At 44.6% G+C, this 27126-nt stretch overlaps 1 protein-coding gene across 1 annotated transcript; it reads right to left on the bottom strand.

The window, feature by feature from the left end:
- Positions 1-820: 820 nt before the first annotated feature.
- Positions 821-26178, bottom strand: igsf9b (immunoglobulin superfamily, member 9b). Its single transcript, XM_069138562.1, has 21 exons — positions 25719-26178; positions 19872-19967; positions 17778-17984; positions 10802-10948; positions 9056-9207; positions 8757-8874; positions 8241-8382; positions 7724-7869; positions 7489-7631; positions 7229-7369; positions 7013-7129; positions 6771-6921; positions 6545-6656; positions 6269-6444; positions 5948-6186; positions 5678-5762; positions 5374-5544; positions 5214-5250; positions 1541-4891; positions 1217-1386; positions 821-1020 (listed from the first exon to the last, which is right to left on the bottom strand). The coding sequence occupies exons 2-21, from the start codon at positions 19930-19932 to the stop codon at positions 821-823; spliced, it is 6066 nt and encodes a 2021-aa protein (XP_068994663.1). The 5' UTR covers positions 19933-19967; positions 25719-26178.
- Positions 26179-27126: the final 948 nt, after the last annotated feature.

The following is a 27126-nucleotide window of genomic DNA, read 5'->3' as shown; positions in this document are numbered from 1 at the left end:
TATGTCGAACTGAGGGGGAGAAACGCTTCGGGCACTGTTTGATTGGCATCACAGGCAACATTACAGATGCAGACAGATGTTTTCTTGGACACAGACCTACATAATTGTCATTAGCGTCCCTTCATCACTAAAGGACATCAACCTGAAGTACCACCTTCATTATGTAGCATGCTGCTGCTTTTATAAAGCAGGTCTGTCCTAGCTGTCTACTGGAAACCTTTCTTAGTCTCCATGTTCATTCGTTTGTGCCTGATTGTCAAGGTTTAAAGAAAATTTAAAAAAAAAAATACAGTTGCACGAGCTTCTTAATTTTTTTTTTATATAAATATTCTCAGCTTCATTATGCAGAGCACAATGGAAGAAGTACGAAATGAATCCGTCATGAAAACCACTGAGGAGTTGCAGTGTCACGTTCGATGGCATTCAGCAGTACTCTCTCTTTTAATTGCTTGTCTGCTGTGACAGATGATACAACTTTAAACAGCGAGTTCTTTCACATGACGAAGCTCCAGTGAGACGTCACAGCGTCCTGGACCACAGTTCTGTCGTCTGTTCTTGAAAACTTGCTATTTGGTACTTTTCTTAGATGCGCCTGTGAAAGACAAAGACAAGAGCAGCATTAGAGAGCCGTCCTTAAAGGACACGGTTCAAACATCAGAATCATAAACTGAGCAGCGTGCACTAATTCACCGTACGTCGCTGACACAGTAAGCGGGCAAGAAAAGGATGCAAGCGGGCGAGCAAAGCGAGAGGTGGGGAAAAAAAAAAAGAAGGAGGAAAGAGGCGAGAGGGCAGGCGGGTTAACGGACCGAGTTCACTGCTAGAGCAGCGCTGAGTTGGAGTCAGAGTCTGATTCGTGGCCGGGGGCGAGGCGGGGCTCGCCGGGACACACGGATTCCTGACCCTGCCTATACCGTTGGTACTCCAGGCGGAGAGCGTTGAAACGCGCTTCACTTAGGGAGCGGCTGTACTGGCAGTGAGGTGGGTTGAAAACTGGTGGGCTGACTGAGGGAGACGGGCCTGGAGGGTAGGGGGGAGGGGAAAGGGGGGAATCAGGGACAGGAAAGGCATGGATGGGAAGGTCATGGGACAAGCTCACAATAATCACAGCACACAGGATGGAACACATGCAGCACCATCACGTCAAGCGTTACTACACGCACGGCGGTACATGCAACATTGAGAACGAATATGTGCAAAAAAGAAAAGCGCTCACCTTTCCGTCGCTGATCCCGGAGGCCGCCGGCTTGATCGTACCTACGTTCCCCCCCGCCCCTCCAGAAACCTGTTTGTGACTGATCAAACCTTGTGGCCTCCAGGATCTCGGAATCCACACAGGCATCAGCAGAGTCCCACTCATAACTCTCATCTACTGATGTGTTCCTTCTAATGAGATACACAAAACAAGTGGTGAGAAAACAGCAATCGCAACCAAGAGACAAAAACAACAGCGTGAATGTTACTTTGGCAACGCAAGTAAATCCCTCAGCCGAGAGGACGCTCCAGTGTGATTGTTACTCCGGGTGTGGTGGCGGTTCACCTTTTCGCTCTCCTCTCAGGCAGCTCCATCTCAGCTCCGTGCCGCTCGTTTTCCTCCGTGGTCTCTGGGGAGCTGAGCAGTGTGGGAGTGATGGACAGGGACTGTCGGAAGAGACCTGCGCTGCCTCTACCGCTGCTCTGACTGGCATAACTGGCCCTCCCGCCCTCCCGGATCTCTCTGACCTCCCGGATCTCTGTCTCCCCTCCCCTCCCCATCACCCTGTCTGGCTGTCTGCAGCTCTCTCCCTCTCTGGGTGGGAAGGGGGAGGCGTAGTAAGGCGAAGGCCAGCTGATGCCCCTGGGCAGGTAGGACCTCGGAGGGCCTCTCCTGGAGTCCGTGGGTCTCGAGCTTTCCGCTCTGGATCCTGGCCAGTGCTGGTACTGAGGGACAGGGATGGAGGTGGGCATGGGGACATATTTATGCTGGGCAGACCTCAGAGTTTCTTGATACGAGGGAGACCACCTGGAGGACTCTGGGAAAACAGTGGCTTGTCGTCGTGGATCGGAGGGTTCCAGCATTGGGGAGATTGAGGTTTGTCTGGGTGGGTACATCGCGGGAATGAGGTAGGAAGGGCTAGCTAAAGATCTTCGTGTGTGATGAGGCCGCTCTAAGCTCCCCATGCTGGGGTGTCTAAAAGGGACATACTCCCGCCAGGAGGGGCCCGGCCTGGGGAGGGAAGATGGCGTGCGACCTAGGCTGTAGGACTTCACCCTGACGTCTGGGTTCGTGAACTCGTCCCAGTGGCATTTCTCAGAAACATATGTTCTTGGGCTCTCAAAATGCTCCCACCTCTGTGAGCCCAGGCTGATGGATTTCTTTAGGAAAGGACGAGGCTGTCCCATACCTGAGAGAGTTCGACAGGGTCCGATGCTGAAGGATTTCTTTAAAAATGGCACTGGGGCTTGACATATTCGTGACGCAATCTTATTTGTCCTGCTGCCCTGAGAAGCTTGTCTTTGGGATTGCTCTGAAAACTCACCACTGTCTACAAAACTCTGTGAGTGTTTTGACACTATTTCCGCCATGCCTTTAGCTGCACTGAACAAGGTGTGAGCTGACCTGGAGCCGAGCCTGGATTCAGGCCGGCCCGTGCTGTTACTCCCAGCTCGAATTTGTGTTTTCTCATCGTAGAGCTGCCTGCTAGATTTTTCTGGACCAGCTAATGATGGTGTTGTATCATCAGGAAATCTTACTCTAGCTTCCACATGGGGGTAACGTCTACAGCCTTGTTTTTTACCAGCACCGAAGCTGGCCTCTGCAGCACCTCCAGAATGAGTCTGTTCAAGCCACACCTCCCCCTGGTTGGTGCCTGGTTCTCTGTTTTCCTGAACATGAACTTCCCAGTTTTGAGGAACTACGTCAGGCTTGGCCACCACAGAATTGTCTGACATTACTTCTGAACTTTGTCCAGTCGTGTCTGTGACTGCAGCTTCTTCCACAGGCTCATCCACACTCATTTCAATGAACCCTGGAAGGCTCAGGTATTCAAGAATTGCACTTGTCTGGAGTGGGGACATCGTGGGAGATGGGGCGGTAGGCTTGGCCTTCGAGGAGTCCGACATTCTGGGGACAGAAAACTGAGACTGGTCGCTCTCGACCTCTTCTACAAGAGTTAAGGTTGAGATAGGGCTGGGACTATCAGAGAAAAGACACTTGTCACTCCTCCTGGAGCGTGTTCGGACGCCTTCTCTCTCTAACTCAGAGTAAACCCCTGAACTTCGTCGGTCATCCCGGCACCGAGTATCTCTATCTTTGGCCTTTGCCCCTACTTCATGATGCTGGTAGGGTAAAGTAGAATAACTAGAAGGACTGGGACCCCTTGTGGCTGAGTAGTGTACTTCTGCAGTTCTCTCAGGCTGATTAAATGGACCAGAAGCTGAACTTTCCAGCCTCTCTGTGGTGAATGACGGACTTCTGGCAGCTGACTCAGCGTACGAATGTGTGGATCGTGAAGCAACACCTTCGTCCTGCTCGGTGAGGGACTTCATGCATATATTTGGCTTTCTCTGAGGACTGAATGACCCGTCTCTGTCCGGTGTTTCTAGACACAGAACAGGGGTTTCAGAGGTGACGTTGAGGGACAGCATGGGGAGGGAGGTGTTCTGTGTGAGCTGGGAGCGAGATGAGTCAACAGCAAGAGAGTCCTCTGTGACTTCTCTGCATGTGTGAGGATGATGTAACCTGGGCGATGTGGTCTTGCGGGGTCTCTGTGCAGGAATGAGGCTGGTGATAGACGTAACAGGGCTCATGTCCCACTGTATGCGAGATGAACGGAGCCGGTCCATGGGACTGCTGGTGCTGCCAAAGTAGCACGCCCTCCTATAGTCAGATACCCGACTTGTCTGGCCGGAGGCCGTGTGTTTCTGTCTGATCGCAACATCTTGCGGCTTCCACACGGGGTCTTCTTCTGACGTGGGTGCATCCCTTTGAGGGCTTTCTGTTTTATTAGACTGTTCTCTCCCTCGACTGCGACATCTTTGATCAGCTGTGTAGCTCTTCAACTCTCTTTCCATTTCCTCCCTCTCTTTCGCCAGCTGGACGCACTTGTCCATGCTATTGCTCTCCAGCTCACCGTCAAGTTGTGAGACCATGGTGCTGTTATTAGTCAAATGACTCTCCATAAGCTGGTAACTGGAGTGGTGTGCTCTGTCTCTATCCAGAAGCTTTGTTCTCCTCCCCAAACTGGGGAGCAGGTCTTCGGTGTGACCCGGCTGGCGATACCTCCTCAGAGAATCGCTGGGTTTTTTCTCACTGTTGTCTGAATAAAAGCTTGCTCTTTCCAAAAGAGCCTCTGAGCCCTGTTCGTCGTCAGAGTAAAAGCAGCCGTGACGGGAGAAGTTTCTGGCCATGGTTCGAACTCTTCCAGGAGAGGAAGGATGGCTGTTCATCTCGGGGGCGTCCACCGTAAGAGGAGAATCCTTCCTCTCGTCCTTCTCTGAGCTCAAAATGTTTGATTTTGGAGAGTCCCTGAATGATGTCCTCTGGCTCCCGGAGCCACTGGCCCCGCCGTTAATTTGCAGGACGTCCTTGTTCATGTTTTTCTTATAGGAGGGACTGGCACCCTCAGGCAGTGGCTGGACAATGAAGCGTCCGTCTGGGCCTCTGGAAATGGACTCTATAGCAGTTGGTGAGGGCACCTGAGAACCCAGGTGACTCTCAAAGAGTGTGTAATGAGGTGGCGGGGACGAGTTGGACAAGAGCTGTTTCCGCTGGTCGTGGTATTCCCCGCGGCTGCCTTTATCAAAGGAGGACCGATTGGACTGAGAGGAGGAGGAGTTGGGAAAGAAGGGAAGCGGTGGACACAGCTTCAGCTTTAGGACGCTGTCTGGGCTGCGAGGAGGTGAGCGAGATCTGAGAGAGACAGCAACAGGGGGAAAAAAAAATGCTTAAAACAGAGCTTTCTGCACAAAGATGGAGACTGTAATGACTTTAGTCAAATAGTTTCACCCCACATGTCTTCAAAATGTCACCATCAGAAAAGAAAATGTAAAAACAAAAATCATTCATTCAAGTCCTAGTAGCAACAGTCCACTGGCAGTTATCATAATCATACATTGATTGAGAAGCAAGATTTACAAAAGATTTGCAAATAGGTCATATGTACTGTGCATAGACTGCTACAAACACAATGAAATTAAGCAAAATGTTTAATAAGAAAACACAGCACACTTACTCTGGAGATGTGTTCTTCTGGAAGGCAGATGGCAAATCTACAAAAAATGTGGAGAAAAGATTAAAAAGATCAAACCATCTCAGGAATCAATTTTGGCACCGTGTTTAAAGCACAATTACATATTATTGGAAAAAAAAAATAAAAAAATCCAGTGCTTCACCTTGTCTTCTCTTTCTACGCCTGTGCTGTTTCCGGTGACTCACAAAACACGCTGTCACCAACGAGAGGATGATGGCCACAAACAGAAAGCACACTCCTCCTAACACACCAGCCAACAGCGGCTCAGTGATGACCTCCAAGAAACTTGGACGCAGTGGGTAAATCTCCATCCCTGTAATCAGACCGCAGTCAAATTCCATTGCTAGGAAAGAATGCTAATTTTGTAACCGTCCAGTAATAACCATTTATCGTTTGTAACGCTAATGTTCATTTATTTATTTTATTTATTCTGTAAAGCTTCTTACCTGTGGTGGATATGTTGACCGACTCGCTCGGTTCACTGAGCACTTTGTTGCTCCGAGACATCAGCCGCAGATCATAAATGGAGTCCTGATAGAAAGATAGTCAAATTTATCGATTATACATGAATTAGCAATCTTGAAATAGAGTTGCTTTGTCAAACTTTTTTTTTTTTCTTTTTTTTTTATTATAAATGCAATAACATGATTTTTGGCACAATAACTGCTGTATATAATCTACATGTAAACAGGTGAGAGATGGAAATAAATCATTACCCTGAGCAGTCCTTGTACAAGTAGTTCACTCTGATTGACGCTGATGTCGCTGCTGAGGATGACCCACTGGCCGCGATCCCTGCGGGCCTGCAGCACATAACCCGTCAGTGGAGAGAGTGGATCCTCAGGAGGAAACCACTGGAGGAGAACACCATGTCGAGTCCGGTTAGCTGACAGGAGAACCGGAGGATCCAGGACTGGGACAATGGTGACAGCTGTAGGTGCTTCTGTTGGCAGAGCTGATTGGAAGATAATAATAATAATACTTAGAGCAAAAAAACATTAGGGATTGTGAGGAAAACTCAAAACACTTTCACAGACCTTGAGTTCGCACGGACACAATGTCACTAAAAGGTCCAGAGCCGAGTTTGTTCTGAGGTAGGACACTGAACTGATAGCCGGTGCCAGCAAGTAGCCCAGTGACCAGCAGGTAGTTTTTGGATGTTGGCACGGGCAAAGACGCCCATTCATGTTTCCCCCTGGATGCCTGTTTAACCCTAAAAAAAAAAATTGAAACGGACAAAATAAAGACAAAGCGTTAGAGTCAGGACTGCTTTTGGTAGCCAAGAGATCCTGTTCTTATTTTATGTTACTGACCAGACTGTGAATTTCTGGGTGAATCCACCGTCGAAGCCAGGCACCCAGGACACGTTCGCCTGGTTCATCTCCGTGGTGACAGACACTGAGGACACAACATGAGGACTGGTGCCTGAGGAACAAAACAAAAAAAACACTTCTGTAAATTACAACTCAAGCTGTAACTTCCAATTCAAGTTTCACATATCGACATATTTGTTTTCAGAAATAAGGTGGACCCACTCACCCAACACCATGACTACAGTGACTGCACCGACAGTCGCTACACGATTAGAGGCCAAGCACTCCCAGCCCCCGTTGTGATCTTTACTGAGCGGCTGCAGCAGGAGGGAGCCGTTAGCCAACACAGTGTACGGGGACCGAGGAGTAGGGCCAATCTGAGGAAGGACAACAAAGAGTCAAAATAAGGGATCAATAATTTGTGTTTATGCAGCAACTCTATCTACCAGAGTGGAAAATCTCCTGTACCTTGCTCCACGTTATGTTTGGAGCAGGGTCTCCACTGGCCTCGCAGGGGATGATCAACTCTCGGCCCACCTCCTGGAGATACTCGGGCCGAGGAGGCACTCGAAATGTAGGTGGGTCCTGGAGGAGAGAGAGAGAGCCTTTTTACTTCTGCTCGTGTATAACTGAGTACACTCAGAGGAAAGGATTTTCTCTGTAACCACAGCTGAGAGTTGATACCTGCAAAATGACTTTGGTGGGTTCAGACTGGCCCATGGTGCCGTAGCTGTTATAGGCCGTACAGGTGTACATGCCCACAGCATTGTCGTTGGCTGTTGCTATAAAGACGGATCCCTCGGAGTTCACCATCCAACCTGGGAACTGGACGGGTGAAAGAAGAACAAAATGAACATGATGCTTCCCAAGGTCTGTATGTATGCAGTTTTTTTTTGACAATCTCCACTCCATGACACTTTTTCTTTCCATGGCACATCACTTACGTTGTCAGGATTCAAATTGTTCCCGTCTTTGGTCCAGTTGACATACAGTACAGGTGGATCAGCCTGGACTGGGCAGACAATGACCCCCTCCATGCCCGCAGGTAGATACGTTTCCCGAGGCATTCGCGCCACACGTGCAGGATCTAGGATGAGGGAAGAAGAATTAATGACAAAAAAATAACTAAAAGAGCGGGACAGGCAGGGTTATAAATAAATGGACAGAAAATAGACTGACGTGACACTTTCAGGTGTGCAGAGGCAGAGGGTGGAGTCAATATTCCATTGGTTGGGATACAGGTGTAGTTGCCAGCATCTTCTGGGATCAGATTAGGAATTAGAAGTGTCCCATCTACTAAAATCTTCACTCGGGATTTAAGGGACCTAAAGCCAAAAGATACAAAACACAGTACATCTTAAGTGATCAATTTGACACAGTGACACAAAAACTCTTTGCTGCAGCAAGAAAAAAATATTATTTGTTTATAAAAGTTTTGTGTTTGAGTATAACCTTGAAAGATGGCACTTTAATCTGAACAACAATCTCTTTTGTCTTTGGTTTACAGCTCATGACCACATGATACAATTGTCTTTTTACTAATCTAATTAGAACTGATTGCATTAGCAACATGACTTGGAAAAGTTCCTGTTTGATTCCTTTATATATATCGTTCTAAGTATTCCATTGAAGTAAATAAGTGTATTTTGATCGATTATTCATGACATGTCTGACGATGTAATCTTCATGGACTTACTCAATATGATACACATTCTGTCCTTGTTTCACCCACTCGTAGGTGAGGTTTGAAGGGTAGGCATCAGCCTGACACTGCAGAACTGCATCCTGGGACATGTTGAGACTCGTGTCCTCTGGGGAGATGATGATGATCGGAGGACCTTTTAGGAAAAATTAAAGAAAAAGAAAACATCAGGCTCCCTCATGCACCTATAATGAGGCGGGTCATGACCAGGATTAATGGACAGATCAGTGTTTAGTGTTGGGTAGTCTGAAGTCAATGCAAAGCAGAAAATGGACTGTAGGTGGCAGTAGAGGCTACTGCATGTAACCATGATTCTGAAACAGGCTCACCTGTATGTTTCAGTGTCAATCCGAAAATAATTAGCCTTCCAGCCGGACAGGTATCAAAAGACGATTTTATTTATCTGAGGAATATTTTTTCCCTTTAAAACATTAAAGTTGTGCGTCGTCGCTGAACATAAGATAAGCAGAGATTCTGTCTCTCACTGACGAGTGACAGTTCAACACTGACCTTTAACCTGCAGCTGCGTGGAGTGGGTCAGATTCCCCTCCGAGTTGGACACGTGGCATTTATAAACTCCTGAAATATTTCTTGTAACGGAGGCCAAAGACAAGCTCCCATTGAGCACCTGAAAAGGGGGCAAAGGTAAAGACGATCAAAGACAAAGAGAGAAGGTGGAGGAAGATTCGTGAGACAGTCATGTGGAGGACAACAAAGCAATTTGCTTCAAAGAAACATCAAAGCAGAAAATGCTCATTATAAAAAGTATTTAATTAGAATACTGCAAAATGCCATCTGTTAATCCTCACTTTAATTTTTTCATGCTTCTCAATTGGGCTCTCGTCCTTATGCCAGACAACAGTTGGTCGAGGGTTGCCATGGGCTCCACAGCTGAGGGTGAGCGAGTCTCCGAGCAGAACCTCCACGAAAGTTGGTGGTGTCTTGATAAACATAGGTGGAGCTGGGACAAACACAGAACAGACAGCATCTTCAAAACTTCTCAATAAATTCTCGTAAGAGGCAGAAAATCCTCAACCACGTTTAAATTTAAACAGGTGTGGTGTGATGTGCCCCACCGGTAGCTCACCACAAAACATTAGATCTCAGTGGGAACTGGTTTGAGGCTGTGACAGCTGTGTGGAGATGAGAAGCTGCATATAATGTTGTCATTGAAACTGTTACAATAAGATTTAGAGATATTTATAAGTAACTGTCAATATAAGAGACGCTGGAAAGGGAGTATTTAAACTGGGATACCAACAAACCGCAGCAAGCTCCTTTTAAGCTGTATGACCTGGCAGACAGGGCTTTCTATTTCATAGCACATTTGCCTACGTAGCTCAGGCCTCACTGTTCGGGTTTGTATTGAGACCATCCCTGCTAAAAATACATGCAATCACTAAATTGCAAAGAACTTTGGATAAACAATGTCACCACTGTCCACGTACAATGCCCTGTGTCAAGCTTGGTTGTCTTACCCAAGACATACATGTGTAAATAGATGTTACCCAACATGTATTTACACAATATCCAATACATGAATGATGTCATCTCATTATGTACAAAAATGGTGTCGTCTGCAACCTGATGCGGAACATGTCGGCCTTTCATTCACTGGAGTACAATCATATCGAAGCCCGACTGCACACCCTCCACTGATCTTCTAACTCAGGGATTCTTAAACTGTGGCAGGTGTGCCACTGGTGTTACGCAAGAGCCCCACTGAATGGCCGAAAATCCCAAAGTTTTAATTTTATTACAGACAAAAGTCAGAACTTATATACGCATCACATTATAGTGATGTCAAAATGAGTTGTTAATCATTTAACTGTTTGACAAATAAAATTTGACATCACATTCGTTATAGCATAATGCTAAAGTTAACTTGATGCAGTCAGATTCCGAATTTTCAGTTGTTGGTTTTTGGAAGCAGAATGAGTGGAATTTTCTAATGGCTATAAGGTCCAAAGGTCAGTGTGGAAGCAACTGAGGCAATGTTGTCCTTATGTTGTTTTATTTGAGTCTTTCTGAGGCTTTTGCAGGGTTAAATCAGTGAATTTAACTTGAGAATTGTTTTGGTGTCGTGGCGCATAGTGTAAAAACTTAATGAAAGTGTGTTTTATCTCTACTGTAGCATAACTGGCGTGTGTGTGTGTGTGTGTGTGTGTGTGTGTGTGTGTGTGTGTGTGTGTGTGTGTGTGTGTGTGTGTGTGTGTGTGTATGTGTGACTGAGAGTGACCAGTAGGTGGGTTAAAAGCTTTAGGCATCTAATTTTAGTCTTAAGCCGCAAACCACATGCACTGTCCTATTCCTCTTATTTTTAAAACCAACATCAGCTCACAGCAGGGTAGTTACTGACAAATACAGGATGTGGTCACTGTGCGCTTCAGTACGTCACACAGAACCTCGTCAGACACTGCAATAACAGTCAGCTTGCCAGGGCCTTCAGAGTCCGAGCCAGGTCCCATGCTGTAACTGTTCTAAATAAGGACGGTGCCAGCGATGAGCACCGAAAGGAGCAGCTCCCGAGTCCCCAAAACCCTGCAGTGCTGCACCTGTGATGGAGAGGAAGGTCCATGTGCCATTTCGAAAGTCGTCTGTTTTGCTGTCCAGGAGCAGGATGCGGCATTCGAACCAGCCCTCGTCCTCCAGGGTCAGCCGTTCTACCAGCAGAGAGGCACCCCGGGTCAGAGACACACGGCCTGTGGGAGGGGAGGGGGGCGGTGGTGGGCGGGGTGGCAAAGAGGGAGACATGGTCAACACACACACACACACACACACACACACACACACACACACACACACACACACACACACACACACACACACACACACACACGCAGACAGGCAGAGTCAGCATATGCAGGAAGAGGGCTTATCATGCAGAGGACACAGGCATCCAGTGTCACAAAGGCCACAGTCGAAGTCACAGAGTTTCTGTTAACAGACAAATCCACGCACAGTGTGAACAGCGACTGCAGCTCTCCTGTTTGTCCCAAATAACCAACCACATAATTACGATTCATGGAAATAGTGGCAGACGAAATATGCATCTCAGGATGAGAAGTGAGTGGCCCCGTGTTGGAGTGCAAACACATGAATCACTAAAGTGACGATTATAATGACATGCAAGATGACAGACAGAGTGGTGTCCTGTCATTAAGGGTTTGGTTGGGGGAGTGGAGAGCGAAGATGAACGTGCCAGGAATACTTGAAATCCGCTTCTTTAAACTATTAAGTAGAAAAAGTGTCCCGAGTCCATTTGCTTCTTGTTTAATTTTCAGCTACACAGCTTTTCTAGCTATAATGAAATGAGACACCTGTTAATGGACAGACATAAACACTGTAGTGCATGGCAGGTGCGCGCTATGAACTTGTGTTAGGACATCCTTAAACAGATGGATCCATGCACGAGCACACACACGCTCCCTCTACTCCTCTGTACTTCTTACAACTCCTTGTCAGGCTTTGAAACTTGATCTGCTGGTTGCCTGGTGACTGCAGCCTGGTTTTCAGGGTGCACCCCCCTCCTTTCATTCAGTCTCTCAATGAACCCTTTTTTTTTCCGCCATTCAATCCCGGGGCTTTAAAAGACAGGAGGATGCGTGCAGGGGGGAAACACACACGTTGCTCATACCAGCTCCTGCCAAAGCAGTTTGAATGTAAACAAGGAAATGTGGAGAAGTTCCCAGCAGCCCGTCACTCTTGTTTGCTACTGACGAGCTGCTTAAATGAACTGTGTCAAAGGCAATCGTCTCTGCAAAGTATTCAAATATAAAGCAATGCAAGAAATTTTTTTCCTCCTCCCTTATCTTTAAAGTGGGCACTGACTTTATCTACTCCAGCACCGATATTGTATCAATAGAGAACTCTTGAATATCCTGCAACCTTGAAGAACAATATCACAAGAAACACAATATCCTCACTATTCACTTCTCTCCAGACAGTAGTGTCTGGAGCTCAGCCTGTGAGCTATGAAATTCATTTGACTGTGTTTATGGCCTTAGGACAGGGTGAAACACACACTGAGAGTAAAGACAGACAACAATGGCTAACAATTAACCCTGCATTCCTGGCCGGGGCTGTTGCTGTGCTTTATAGTTAGGTTTAATGATTGACTGACCTCCTAATCGAGAGAGAAGCGTTTGATGGGCGGTGCTCACTTAGAGGCTCCATAAAATGAATACCTCTGATTTCAGGTCCTTCAAACAACTGGGCAGGGCTCAGAGAGGGGAAATGTGCAGGGAGATGATAACAGGTTTGGGGAAAACTGCAGGCATTTTCCTCTTATCTCGCCATGAGGGATCCTCCCTGAGCTGCATGTTTCCAATGCAACTTTTTCTAATCGGACATGAAATTAAATTCTCAGTGCAGCAGGCTAAGAGGAAAAACACTTCCACGTGCAACATCACCCTCTTTAACAAACACCTAATCCTCATGGGTAAATATTATGCGATACTTAAAGATCACTGTGGCTTTAAAATGCAGTCTATGACTGACCATGTGCACTGATCTCGTGTGTTCAGAAGCACGTGGGTATGTATACATGTTGATTTTCAAAAATCCGGTGAGCGCCCTGCACCCTGGATCTACAGGGGAAGTCTAGTTTCACTGTCGAACACTTAACCCTTTCCCGTAGCCTCCCTCTTGTCCATCACTACAAAGAAGCAGCAAACACCCCCCCCCCCCCCATCCCCATTATTCATTCTCTCGGGTTGCCATAGTGATGAGACTAAGAAAAGCCCGGGCTGTAGGTTTAGATTTGAATTCAGTTGCTGTAGAAACACAGCACAGCCGAACACGGGGAGAGTCGCGGGTCGATCGTGCATGGGGGTGGGTTTCTGCTGTCACACATTTGAAAAATTACAAGTGGGGGGAAAACATGGTTACATTTTTTTTTTTAAGAAAAAAAGGTTTCGTGTCACATCCAGGTGCTCATGAGGTAGAGCTGGGAGAGAAATTAATGAGGCAGAAAAAGAGAGGACTTTTCTTTTCAGCCCGTGAACAGACAAACACTGAGGCTGTGTGATAAATGTTGCTTTATTTAAATCTGAATGTTGCATCTTGAGACTTGAGCTGAAATCTCAGGCGACACTCGGCAGGTGCTCTGCCCTAAGTGATGTTAAAAAAAAAAAGGGGCTGCTTTTATCTCTGATGGCCTGGTGCACTGACACAAAGCAAATATTTTGCAATAACTGAGCACAAGAGTTGAAAAATGATAAACCATATCAGTGAATTCCACCCTCTTTTTAAATCCAAAGAGCAATTGAACACGAGGTCACGCAGAGGCTACTCAAATTATGTGCATCGACAATCCACCGACAACCATTGAGAAGTTGACCTTTCTGACCTCCGTGCTCCAGCAGACACATTCATCACTCTACCGGTCGAACTCTGATCCACGAGTCCTCCTCAAGAGACAAACATCATTAGAGTCAATGGCCGACAGAGAGAATTGCTGGAACAATAGCTGCTGCTTCATCTCATGTCCACCCTCCTCCTCCTCTTCCTCATCCTCCTCCTCCTCACTGTTTTTCTTCCAGGAGCTATCACATGACAGCTCCAGTCTATCTGAGAATGAGCCCTTGTTTCCAACAGGTTGAGCTGCTGTGCAGCCAAGGGTAGAAAATGGAAACACTAATCCACCAGTGCTGTTTGAACCCTCTTCATATTAGCGAGTCAGGTTCTCACCCAGTGGACGGCGGGTTTGGAACGACTCAGCTTTCATAGCTGTGCCGCTGGCCGGTAGCTGGACTTGTTTCACTGCTCTGATCTCCTGTTTCTTTCTCTTTTTTCTACACAAGATTGATGTGGCTTTTTCTGCAAGTGAAACCACTGCAGTGTAATCAAGCTGAGGACAGTCGACACCACGTACATTCTACTTTTACTTTTGTAGTTCTTGTTCAGTTTTGGTTACATTTAAGATGCACAACACTTTCTTAGAAATGTTTGTTGTATTTTCTAAGATTTGTGGCATCTACAGCTTCAGGAAAAGGCTTATATTGTTCCAAAAGATGGAATCAACATGTGCTTTTTGCATTGGAGGTTCCCACTCTGTACTTACTGACAAAGTAATATATGCAGTATAGTGAATTTCATGTGATACAATAGCAGGGATGACTATGGAGGAAGAAAAGATTATTCTGTTTGGAGAAGCATGAACGCTGCTTTTCTTTGTCCATCCGTATGTGCATAAGGGAGACAGGCAGAGGTGCATTGTGGGATGTGTTTTGATTTGAATACAATCATAAGTCTGGGACCGGCCCCCTGCCTCTGACAGCTCACCCCTCCCATTCCCCCAAATTTCTCTCTTCAATCCTCCTGTCCCCCTAATCAGTTTAACCCTCTTATGAATAGCTCTTTGTCGTGAGATAGATTACAGTTAACTCTGTCCCTCTCGCTCTGTCCAGCTCTGTCAACCCGCTGCGCTAGCAAGCACACAGCTCACGTGCTGAATTTCACTACAGTGGCAACTCCACTGGCTTTAGCTCTTGTGCATGATCGTGACGCAAAGTATTAGTATTAATATTCAAATCTTTGACATTAAAATCCAGAGTCCAGTGCAATGAGATTACAAGAGGTATTTGAACTGTTTTCCAGTACAGAACTAGAGCTTTGTTTCTGAGGCAGGAGGAGATAACAGTGATGTTAATAATTGCCAGTTGTTTAAATTTGTACTTAAGTTGCAAACCTGTTCAAAAACTTGTAGGCAATGTTGCTAAATATAAAACACAACTTTACACAACTTTTTACACTCATTAAAGAGTACTTATACAGTGCTTCGGACTACATCTCAACAGCACAGCATGGTTTAATATGAACCTAGTCAAGGACACTCCTGAAGGCACGAGGTAACAGGACCTTTGTAATGGTTTACTGCTCTAAGCCGGCAAACATGAAATTCCCAGGTTGCAGCCATCTATTCTTCTTTCATCGTGGCATTGTTTGCTGCACATCTCCGTGGTCTGGTTGTAGCAGAAAAACTGGTTGGAGATGATAGACTGATCAGTTTCACATTGCAGCTGGGCTATTTTCTGCTGCTGGAGTTGTCAAATACACTGATGTTTGCAAAAGCTTAGTTGTTCAATATAAAAGTTTACCTGCGGAAAGGTTATAGAGTTCAGGGTATATGTGTTCGTGCATTGGTATATTGAAGTGTACAAATGTGTACGTGACTTGTGCATGTGTGTGACAAATGCAGGCTTTAACTTCTCCAGTGTTCAGACGTCACACTGAGAGAGTGATGGAGGCTTGCTGAGATCTGGGGGTTTGCCCATTGTCATTCTAACCACAGGTCAGAGTCCCCTGCTCACAGTCTCTGCTGATTTACTTCAGCACGCAGGAGATATTTGATCTAGCTGTGCAACAGTAAACCATCCTGACGCCGCGAGACTCAAACATTTTGTCTCTACAAATAAAACTCAAACAGGTTATAACAGCGTGTCAGACAGAGTTTATCTGGCTGTTTCCTCTGTTGTGAGGTGACTAATGTTCAGTTCTGCAGGGCATGCGGGGCGTGAAACAGAGAGGAAGAGGGATGAGAGGGTCCTATATCTTCCTGATTCACTTGAAGCTCGGTCTATGAGACCTCAACAGGCTGGAGTCGAATGGGTTGACAGAAAGGACGCTGCTGTGAAGCCATGACACTCCTCAAATAAAGAGCACAATCTCAAGTACACCTGATATCATATCAAAAAATTGCTGGTTTAATGGACTGAAACAGGGATCCAAGATACCACTTGCTCTGATTCTTTCATCTTGGTTTCTAAAAATTGCCAAAGGCATCAGCGAGCTTGAAGCAAAGCAGCAGACCAAGGACAGACAGCATTTGAGAATGATTTTTATGTTCATTTTAATCTACTTCACTGTGCAGCATTTGCAATGCAAGTCCACCGAAGGAAGGGGGGGGGGGGGCAAAAACATTACACACAATACTGATTTAGTGTTACATACTCAAGTCGGATACCTTACTTAGGTTTAATGTAAGCAGCCATAATGCTGTAAATACACCCTGTAGCTGAACAACAGTAAACAGTCTCTGCAATGTACATTATTCATTTTCTTGATCTTTTAACTGTTTATTGATCTTAAACCTTCAAGTTTGAATCATCCCTGCTCTCTAGTTCCTGTTCTTAGACAAGCCATGACAAAGATCAGGAAATGCTCGCTGCCTTGACTATCTTGTGAGTAAATCTGAAATCCACCGACATATTTAATTTGAGGGTAGAATACATTAGACACACAGCACTGACACGCTTCACATGCAGCCATCTGTCTCCAGCGGGAGGGGAGATACGAGGATCTGAGGCAGACAGGGTCAAAGCCCACACCAGACAAGAGTACACACGGGGGATGAATATGGCAAAACATCAGTACATCCCAAACAGTCTTGGATTCTGGGCTCCATCTCTGCAGTGTTATTTACTGCATTATGGCTGTTTATGCATCAGATGGCTGCTCCTAAACAATGGCACGTTTAACGGCCTACATGAGGGTTAGCACGCCAAACACATGTAGTCCAATTGCCTGCCGGGGGGAGCTTGTTTATTCTTCAATGAGTCTCATGTGTTGTCACGTTAATGAAAACATGTTTCTGAATCAGAGGGTTTCATTCTCTGTAGTATATCCTGTATGTGTTCATAAAACAAATGCAGAGGGATTTGAAGTGAGGTTTCCTTGCGCGTTTCAGTGACCTAGTTGGGACAGTATGGGATTTTGGGGTGTCCTAGTAGCCTTGTTGGCTTTGGCAAAGCAAAGGGAGGTTGTGATACCCCTTTCTGTCTTTTGTGTTCTGGTAGACAATGACGGGATTATAGGGCTCCAGCAAGAAAACTCCCATTATTCCCAATGCTTCATCCATCCTCCTTCCAGAACAACAATCTCCCCTTACTGGGTCACCCCTCAGCATACTAATATAATACTGTCATCACACCACCAAGCCCCCACCTACACTTCTAATCCCCCCCTCCCCCCCCCCGTGAGCAGTGTTGCTGGTATCCCCCTTTTTCTTGCAGCCACCCCACCCCCCCTTTAACTGCCTCCATTAAAACACATCCATTCTCGCCCTTCCCCTTTTCCCTGCTGTACAACTGCACTCTGGAAACACACAACACCAGCTGTAATTACAGGGATTGTGCCTTTGGACGGATTTGTCTATTTGGGGTATTGTTTCATCCAAACTTCCCCTCCCTACGCCTTCATAAATACCACTGTAACCTCTGTATGCCTACCTTTGCCCACACACGAGCTACAAAGGTTTAGTTGCCACATGAACACCTCCTTTCCTCTAACAGAAATCTGCTGAAGCATGTGTCAGGGACTGTTGCGATAGAAACTCCAGTTTCAGTTTTTCATTTTCCAACTGAGAAATGCTTTTAAAGCTCACTCACAAAAGCAATGGAAAATAAAAGATTCATTTGAAGTGTGGTTTTGCAGATCTACTTCAAGGGAACGGACTGCCAGCCAAGTAACACGTCCCTCATCAGTTGTCTGAAAGGAGTGCGTGACTGAACACATTGGAGTAGTGCTTACCCTTATAGTTTGGATGAACACGAGGAGCATAAACTCCAAATTTGATGAGGACGGGAACGCTGTAACCCAGACGCACCCACTCCACGACATGTAGGGGGAAGAGGTTTGGGGTGGTGGCTTCTTTGGACGTAGAAGTGAGACTACAGTCCAGCTCTGCGGAGCCCCCCTCTCTGGCAGGAACCAACAATGACACACCTTGAGACACACCTGTAAAGACAACAGCATATCACCAGGATTCAGCAGTGCGTTGACCGTGGACATGTGCTGATAGCACAGAAAGCAATAAACAGTAAAAATGTGAACAAACACATAAATCATGAGAGTTATGGCCGCCAAAGAGGGCGGATTAACCTCTCTGGAATTTTTTGGTCATTTCTTCCTGTGAAAAATGTTTGCTACACTCGACATAAATGTTCAAAGTAATGGCTCTGGGGTGAGAAAAGGGTGCGTGACCACACAGGCAGCAAGAGGTCTCGGCACTGTGAAGTTGGTGGGAAATTAGTAACACTCATAACAAATCCAAAATCCTTTGCTGAACCGAAGCTTGGGTCAGCCACTGAACATGACTTGCCCTGAGTGCTGAAAGCGGGGCCATCAGAGCACATGTAAAACAATCATGTGCCATTTGGTGACAAGATAGTATGGCTGCAAAGCCAACAAACACACAGTAATCCCATTAGTGGCACCTGGAGCCGTCTCTCCGCTCTCTTATCTCCTCTCTGTCCCTCAATGCCATGTGCTCATGTGGGTGTGTGCACAACTGGGTGCCAATGTTTGCAGTGCTACTCATCTGGCCTGGTGATTACTTTAATCTTTTTTTTCTTTTTTTTTTTTTTTTTTTTTGGAGGGGGGGGGGTACTCTGATGCAGGACAGCAGGACCCTCTGTGCTTGCTCCAGCTGACCTCCCACCCACCACCCCCTGGGGTACACACATGGTCTGTACAATCAATTCCCCCCCACCACCACCACCCCACTTACAAATGCACGCATGCACATACAGCAAGCGTGCCTTGGGTGGGTGGGTGGATGGGTGGGGTGAAAGGGTAGCATAAATCCAGGATTGATCTAAATCCACATCCAGAGATATTATTTAAGTTGGATTTTGGCCCCATTCTGTCTTTGGTCCACTGATGTCTGTGCAGTAACCCCCCCCCACCCCCCCCCCACCCCCCTTCACTCTCCGATGTAAGGCAGCGGGAGCTGTGCCAGCTTCATCACGGTGTCACTCAAACAACATGTAGGCAGCGAAACGGCAACATATGCCAACTGATTTAATGCTTCACCATAAAGAGGGCGACAGCTTTGGTTGATGTTGGTAAACAATGTAAACTTTTGGTGAAAGAATAAAAAAACAAATGGCAGAAACAAATGGTGGAAAACAACTAGTTGTCTTTCAAAACGAAAATAATGTCTAATGAAAAAGCTAATTTGTTTAAATACATGACATTACTGCACAAAGCAATGATTTGATTTCTCCAATCATGTCTTCTATGACTAGAAAAAGTGAAATCAAAGAATTAAATGTACCAAAAAATTTGCCAATTATTCGACAGAATTTAACTAAAAATTATTCATAAATAAAACTTAAATTTCTTACAATCAAAGTTGAAGGTTACATAGTTGCTGTAATAATAATACATAATATGGTGAAAGTTATTTCATTCTTCAAAGACAAACAGAGACATTGTGAAATGTAAAAGCAGATGTTCATCATTGTTAATCTTTACTGTACAAGTCGTTTTTACACACGTTAAGTGAATTTTCTAAGTCAGTGTTGCTTTCCTGTGTCTGTTTCTTTTACTGTTTTAATCTGTTATCCTCAAAATGCTCAAGTCAACATCTGACAGTTCCAGCTGCACTGGATGAGTAATTCAGTTGTCTGTAAGGTTTTGATCATCTTAAGGCATTTTGTGAATAAACAGCCGGTCGAAAAAAAAAATCATTTTACTGTTAACAGTATGTAGCAAAGACCAGTCATTGCCGAAAAATGCCTAAACAGTTTGTAAAAAAAACTATGAAGGCTTAAATAAGGAGAAATGAATGATGGAAATATATGGTTAATGTAAGCGATGGGTCCATATTTGCATACTTACTTAGCAGACAGATGGCCAGAGCAGTGGTGACAGCCTGAAGCCACCGTCTCTCCAGTCCCATGGCCGTGCGTCACACTCCTTCACACATCTCCCAACCTGAAAAAGAAGACCACACATCCCGTTCACTCCTCAGCAGAACACTGCTGCACTATTCACAGATTCACCGCTGCACAAGGACTTCCCCCACATCCCCCCTTCAGACAAATGTAATCCCTCGAGTTAACATCAACTCATTATCCAACAACTACACAACATTCCAGATGCTTCTTGGTTAATTTAAATAACTGTATTCTTTGAAAACACATAAATCCTCTGGAAAATTGCATGTCTGAGCGTGTTTGAATTAAAGCAAACAAACCATTGCAACCAAGTGCTGCAAACAGACAGTAGTTCCATGAGATTGCTTCGGGTACGTATGGATCCTGACGAGGTTTGCCTGCATAGACTACAGTGTGTGTCTATGTGTGGCCATAGAGAAAACCTATACACGGCTCTAACTGTACGTACAGATTAACCTGATGCTCGTGATGGGTCCAGCTCGTCCAGAAGGTCTCATCTCCCACTAAATAGGCTAAAAACAATTGGCAGGTGACGCGAGCAATATTGAAAGGTGTGTGTCTCCCGACTCCAAATAGTTATTTTATAACCAGTGCTTAAAAAAAGGAATTTAAGGAGCATAAAGAGGCTGCCATTAGACAACGTGCTTCACTTATACTTACAGCATATCAAGAACTCCACTGACAACAGTGCCTGCTAAGCAGCCAGCGGCAGCAGGTGCTCTTCGCCTGACAATTAAATAGACAAACAACTCATGCAAGTGCACAGATTCTCATCTCCTAATGAACTCCATAAACAGGACTCCACTTGCACAGACTGTGGGCCCACCCCGCAGTCTGAAAGATGGGGACAGCTGCAGCAACTCATGAAGTCCTATATCTCAAATTGGATTTGAGGCACAAGTTTGAGTTGTTGCCCTTCAAACATAATGGAAGCCCTCACACGCTTCCCTTAAGTCGCTCCAGTCAGCACCCCAAGCTTATTACTTTAAGTTCATTGAGGTAATATAAGAAGGAGGTTATTCTTAGAAAGCAGGTAGGTGTTGGATATTAGCTGATGATGCCCTGCAGAAACGCAGGACAACTGAATCATTTGACGGAGACGTGCTGTCTCTTGGAGGCACTCGAGCAAACAAACAGCCCAGAATAGAACGGCAGAAAGATGCATTTATCTCCTTGCCCTTGACCAACACCGCAACTGTTTCTGTTGGGGTTGGTAGAGAGGCACTATAATAACTTTTGCATCGCACCTTTCCAAAACAAGCAGAAAGACAAGTCTGAGGATATAAAAGCACTGAAGAGGACAAAAACACATTAAGGGGGGGTTTGGCTTTAAAGTAAAAGCTGATGAAAAGAGGAGGGTGGTTGGGCTCAGTGGTTGTGATCAGTAGTTTTTGCATGGCAGACTCATTTCAGGGCAACGTTTGCAATGAAGGAAAGGATTATTCCGACTGAGCGAATAATGTTTGCTCAGTAGGGGTGTTGGAATAAACGTCCCTCTTATAATGGGTTTCACAAAATAAAGAAATAAATGTGTTCAGTTTAATCATTTGCGTGTCACCTAAAGCAAGCCAAAAAGAAAACCAAATGATGGAAGTGATTGTGCATCGCCGCGTCATCTCGCCTGCTGTCTTAACAGACATTTGAACGACATGACTGCAAAAGTAATGAGCAAATCCAAACATATATCTATAATTGTAGCTCACATCTAGACCTCAAGTAACCTCTGATAACCTCGAGACAGAACACGTCTTGTCTTTGCTGCTTCCTGCTCTGCTGTGCTTCCACACCGGAATAATGTGACTGTCTCAAGGAAAGAGACAGCCCAGGGAAGCCTGGAGGGGGGCATTGTCTGCAGGTGCAGGAGTAGACAGAGGACAAGCAGGTTATTTCCTCAGGCAGCAGAGCAGAGTAGAGCCATTTAATTGGCATGTGCTCAGAGAGGGCCTCAACAGGAGCCCAGATGTTAAAGTCAGAACACTTCATCTTAAAGGTCCATTTAAAAAAATGGAACGGCACGCCTTCTGACTGCAATCTGACATTAGAAATATAAGTTATATATCACGATTGATTTACAAAGAAAAAACGAAGCGTGGATTACAGCTCCTCTTTAACAGTGAGAGCGAGCACCATACATACTTGTACATGTGGGAAGTCAGAGGGGTTCACTCTCACACACTAAGGTCCTCACAAGGGTACCTCAGGGAAAGTGAGGACAATGAAACCTCACCTCTCAAGTGACAGCAAGATGAAATCTCAACATTTCTAAAAGATGAAGCCTTTATGAGTTTAGAAGAGGTCATCTGAAGAATAACTAGTCTAAAAACACAGTAAACTCCTGCTTCAGCACAAGACAGTCCACTTAGTGGAGCAGTGTTTCACTGGATTTCATTGACACAAATTGCTTTGGACGTAGTCATGACTTAGCCTTCTGGATGGTACCTTTGTAACACCCAAACTAATCCTGCCCTGCTGCTTCGAGTGTTAATAGTGTAATTGAATTAGCGATCAAATTGGTGAGACAAATCAAGGACATTCTGTCATCTAGCCATGAAGTGATCAATCACTGGGAAATCAAGTCACACCAGTCTGCCCACTGGGATTATACAATTTCTACCGGTGGAGACGTTTTCTCATCTCCGCTGCACCTCAAAAATTGAACATCAAGCTTTGGTACCAGTGCTTGACTCAAAAGAGACTCCTACTCTTTAAAATCATTCATAATAAAAATTAGGTAGAAAAGTGATCCCGGAGTCGGAGACTTGATGGGCCGATGGATGGATGTCTACGCTGAATTTTTTTTTTTTTTTTTTGCATTAAATGTGAATAAGAAGCTGATTCCAACCTGCCAGCTATAACAGCTGGTAGGCCTGGTCTCTCTATGCATCTCCTCTATATCACTACTATATTATTCAATCATAAACTGAATAATGCAAAAGGTGGACTTTGTAATGGGTTACACAGTGCAGGAGTTACCATGAGTAATGCAGCTATCTTTTCTTCTGTCCTGTACATTTGTTATGTGACCAAATTAATTTAATGATTGATTTAGATGATGTGATTCTCTTACGGATTCTGTGGCTCTCACAAAAAAACTCAATGCAACAAAAACTTTTGACCTGATGTGTGCGAGAGTTCATGTTATCCCCCAGTACCTAAGCAGATTCATCAGTGATGCTAGTGACAGATACAGGCCTGATAAGCAGTAGCATTACTCTTTTAGTAATCCTCGGTAATCCCGACAGGCCATAGCCGCAGCGCAAACCAGCCAGCCGCAGGAACTGCAAGTGTTAGTCGAGCACAAATTTTGACGGTTGCACACAAAACTGTCGTGCAGAAGAAGAAACATCACAACCAACCAGAACAAAGGCAACGGACTTCCACCAATAGAACATAGAAACCGCAGTCATTACCACAGGGGTTAAAAACCATCATTTCCAACTTTGACTGGTTGGACCAGCCTCCATAGCTATGTGATCAATTCATGGATTTTGTCCCTGGAACTGCAACCCAGTTTAGAAAGTGTATTGACTTTACATTAACGAAAGGAAATGAGCTGGGCACGTCGTGGGCACGAGAGTGCAGTCCTCATCTCGCTGGGAAAACCTACTTTATTTTGATTAACATCATTGACAACCTAACACATGGAACTACAGGGTATAACGATACTGATTACTTGAGCGATGGTTGAGTGTTTTCAAATTAGTCACACAAAGAAATTTCGACAGTGTTTTCTTTGCTTTGCATTGAACACTGCTGCAGATTAAAAAAAATAAAAAAAAATCATCCATTGGCTTCACGCATGAGTGAACTGATTCAGTTTTTCTTTTTCCCATAAAAGGCTGCGACATCCAAGGGGAATAGAAGTACAAATATCTACAATGTGAAAGCAGAGCAGCCAACATCATTCATACAAGTTTTGAGTTTTTGTCTTTCCCTGCCCCTAACTCTGAGGTCAGTCCCATAAAGCTACTTCCAAGACCAGACAGTGAGAGGAACCAAGCAAAGGTCACGAACTTAAGAGTTTGGTGTTTAAGCACGGCACGGGATTTGTTTTCAAATTTGGGGATTGATGGGACACAAAGGACCTCTACAGAACAGGGCCTACTTATTTTAGTGGTATGGTTCTTATTTCTTCTCTTAGGGAAAGGTGTTACTGCCCAGATGTAAAGACCTCTTTCAAACAAATCAAACTAATGAGACCTAAAACATACATTGGTGTTGATTTATGGTACACTGCATGGCTCTAAAACATTATTAGACCCTTTCTGTAATCACCTCTGGGTTTATTACATTTCTTTATTTTTCTGTATATTCTTTAGTACCCCATGAGCTTTAGTGCCACGTCTCTTGCTTGCATTCACCATGGAGGACTACAAACTCTATCTTAACCAATAATAACAGTAATTTGAAGAAAGCACTTTCAAGTCATGAATAATTTGTTTCTCGGGGCAATCAATTTCCTCCAGGATGACAATCTGCCTACAGGGGACAGTTGGCCACACAGCACTTTGAACAATGCAGTATACCAGTGAAATGCCAAGGCTTCCTTCATGTTGAGTAATGAGTGATGTTACTGTGCCAAACGACCCCCGTCATGATCTGACTCTGTTAAGCTGGAGAGGCCAGGATGAGGCTGCTGAACAACTACTTCGAGGACTCTGACACAAAAATGCAAAACTGCTTTTTAACATGGCTGCCAACTTGTAAATAATGCAAAAGTGATCCAAAAAAACTCACTTATAATTCAGTTTTTGCTAAGACTATCACATCTTTTACTGGTGTACCACTGTATTTAAAGGAAACAACACTTATTAAAATTAATTAAAAAAAATGTCAAAAGCAACAAAAACCCGTGACAACCAACAAGCTGATTAAGAACGAAGGACGCACTATATTTATGTAAACTCTGTTGTGAACTGTACCATCTGAATTACAGGCATCAGCAGTGATGTGCGCCTCTATGCACCTCCCTCCAAGCACAACAAAAACAAAGGAAGGGGAACTGTAGAGCAAGGATTACACACTATGTAAAAAGAACAAGACGGCTGGTCTCTTCTGCACAAAGCAGCTAAAATTAGTTGGTTTTTTTGTCCAGCACCTTGTATTATTAGCAGGTTTATGTACTGTCTGTAGGAAGAAGAAAAAACTCCAACCCACCAGCCCTTTATGTCTACACCCCATACAGTGAATGTTGATGCAAACATCCCTTTATGTCACCACCCAGATCTCCTGTAAAACAAAACAGGTGCATCTTTTGTCTGACTCAGGGAGTCTGATGCCAGCTGAAAGGAGAGAGTCCTAAATAAAGAAACAAAAAAATGTGACTGACTGTTGTTCTCACTGTTTCAATCCAAGGGACCGTGTTGATTTAAAGGACATTGTGTGTTTAACCTATAGAAATGAAAAACAACGTACTCCTTCAGGGATTACAAGTGGTGGCTGTGATATCCAAAACATAAACAAATGTTATACAAAGATAACGCCCTGTACTACTGTCCTATTGAGACAGTATATTGAACATGAAAATAAGACGAATGCCACAGCATAGGTCCCTGAAATAATATTATAATTATAAAACAGGAAACAAAAGACAGTAATGTAAGCAGCACTCACAAGGCTCACAGCAAGTGGTTATAGGAAGACTATAAAAATGTTATGGAGATTTCTATCCAACCAGCAGACACAGTGTTACAGACAAGATACAAACTAGTACTACACATTTTGTGTTTAGTTGACGGGCCAGCCCTGCAGAGGAGGTTTTAGCTGTGCCTCCCGCACAGCTCCTCACCTTGCATGAGGCACTTTTTACTTGGAGTTCAAAATCTAATCTCTCAATCCATTGATGCTCTTCTTTCTAGACTCGTCTATTCCTTTTTCTTCAGGGAGATTTTAAACAAAACGAGACTTTAAAAAAAAGAAGAAAAAAGAAGAAGGTGTTGAACAAATCGCAGGTGGTCACATTTTTTTTCCCCAAGCCCAAGCGTGGATCAAAATAAAACATCAAAACAATCCCGGACGTCCATGGTCCTTAAAAAGTTTTTTTTTTTGCAGCTTCAGTAAAATCCATTAACCCAAATCACTCTCAAGAAATCAGCCCATTTATAAATCCATTTAAACTTTCCGCGTTTTGGCTTTTATGTCCGCAATCCTCTTAATCCAAACTTGCCCAAAGTGCCTTTAATCGTGAGAGAGTTTGTAATTAATATAATAAATATGTATCGATCAACGAGATCCGCATGTATCCCCAAACAGGAGCAGGATTCATCAGAAAGAGAGCAGCACACTACACGTTTCGTTGGAGCCCTGCTGTTGATACTCTACCCGTGGTGTCCCTCCTCCTACTGCGGCCCCTGCCAATGCACACAAAGCATAACCACAACACTTCCGGTTAAATATTTCAAAATAAGGCTTTAAATTAAAAAAAAAAAAAATTGCGGTGTTCCTGAGTTTGTTATTGAACCCCGAACATAAAATAAACAAATACACGACACAAAAAGATTAGGCTTTTTCACAATTTTTGATTAGCTGTGTAAATAATCAACACATTAATCAGAATTGTTAACAGAAGACATTTAGAGAAGTCACAGTAGGAAATGCATCGGTGAAAAAACTAGATTTAGGATGGTTTGAATACATTCAGCTGCTACAGTTTTAGGGTCCTTGTACACACCGGGACACTTGGGCAAAACAAGTCTTCTTGTGGTTCTTATTTCCATGACTATTCAAAATGACTACGACAATGTACCTTGCAATACCTGTCCCTCAGCCGCGGCTCCGGTCTTAAATAGATGAAAATTGCTTTTCCACATCTTGGATCTATAACCACGCAGGCTACAACCCTTTGATATACAGTCCGTGGCTATTAACAAGGTCAGATGAAACGTATAACAGGCTCAGACATGAACTAAAAAACAAATTACTGAAAAGAAATACTAAAGACTGTGAAATCGTATTACTGAGTCCATCTGTGCTTGGAGCATTCACAGTCAAAGTCTGAGAATCCGTCTCACGGTAAAATGCTTTTATGTTGAAGGTCCGATAAGCTACTTCCGTTCATGGGCCGTCTGTCTCTGTGACTTGACGAAGCTGGTACTTTAGCGCCTCGGACAAAAGCGACTTTCCGTGGGAAAGGCTGGTGGTCTTAACAAAAGGAAAACACACCTTCAGGGCACATTATTGACGCGTTGTCAAGAAAC

Source organism: Embiotoca jacksoni, unplaced genomic scaffold, assembly GCF_022577435.1.
Source record: "Embiotoca jacksoni isolate LCO1_2020_lvr unplaced genomic scaffold, fEmbJac1.0.p SCAF_8, whole genome shotgun sequence".
Classification (NCBI taxonomy): Eukaryota; Metazoa; Chordata; class Actinopteri; family Embiotocidae; genus Embiotoca; species Embiotoca jacksoni.
The sequence above is the reverse complement of the archived record's forward strand: the minus strand, read 5'-3'. Positions and strand labels throughout refer to the sequence as shown.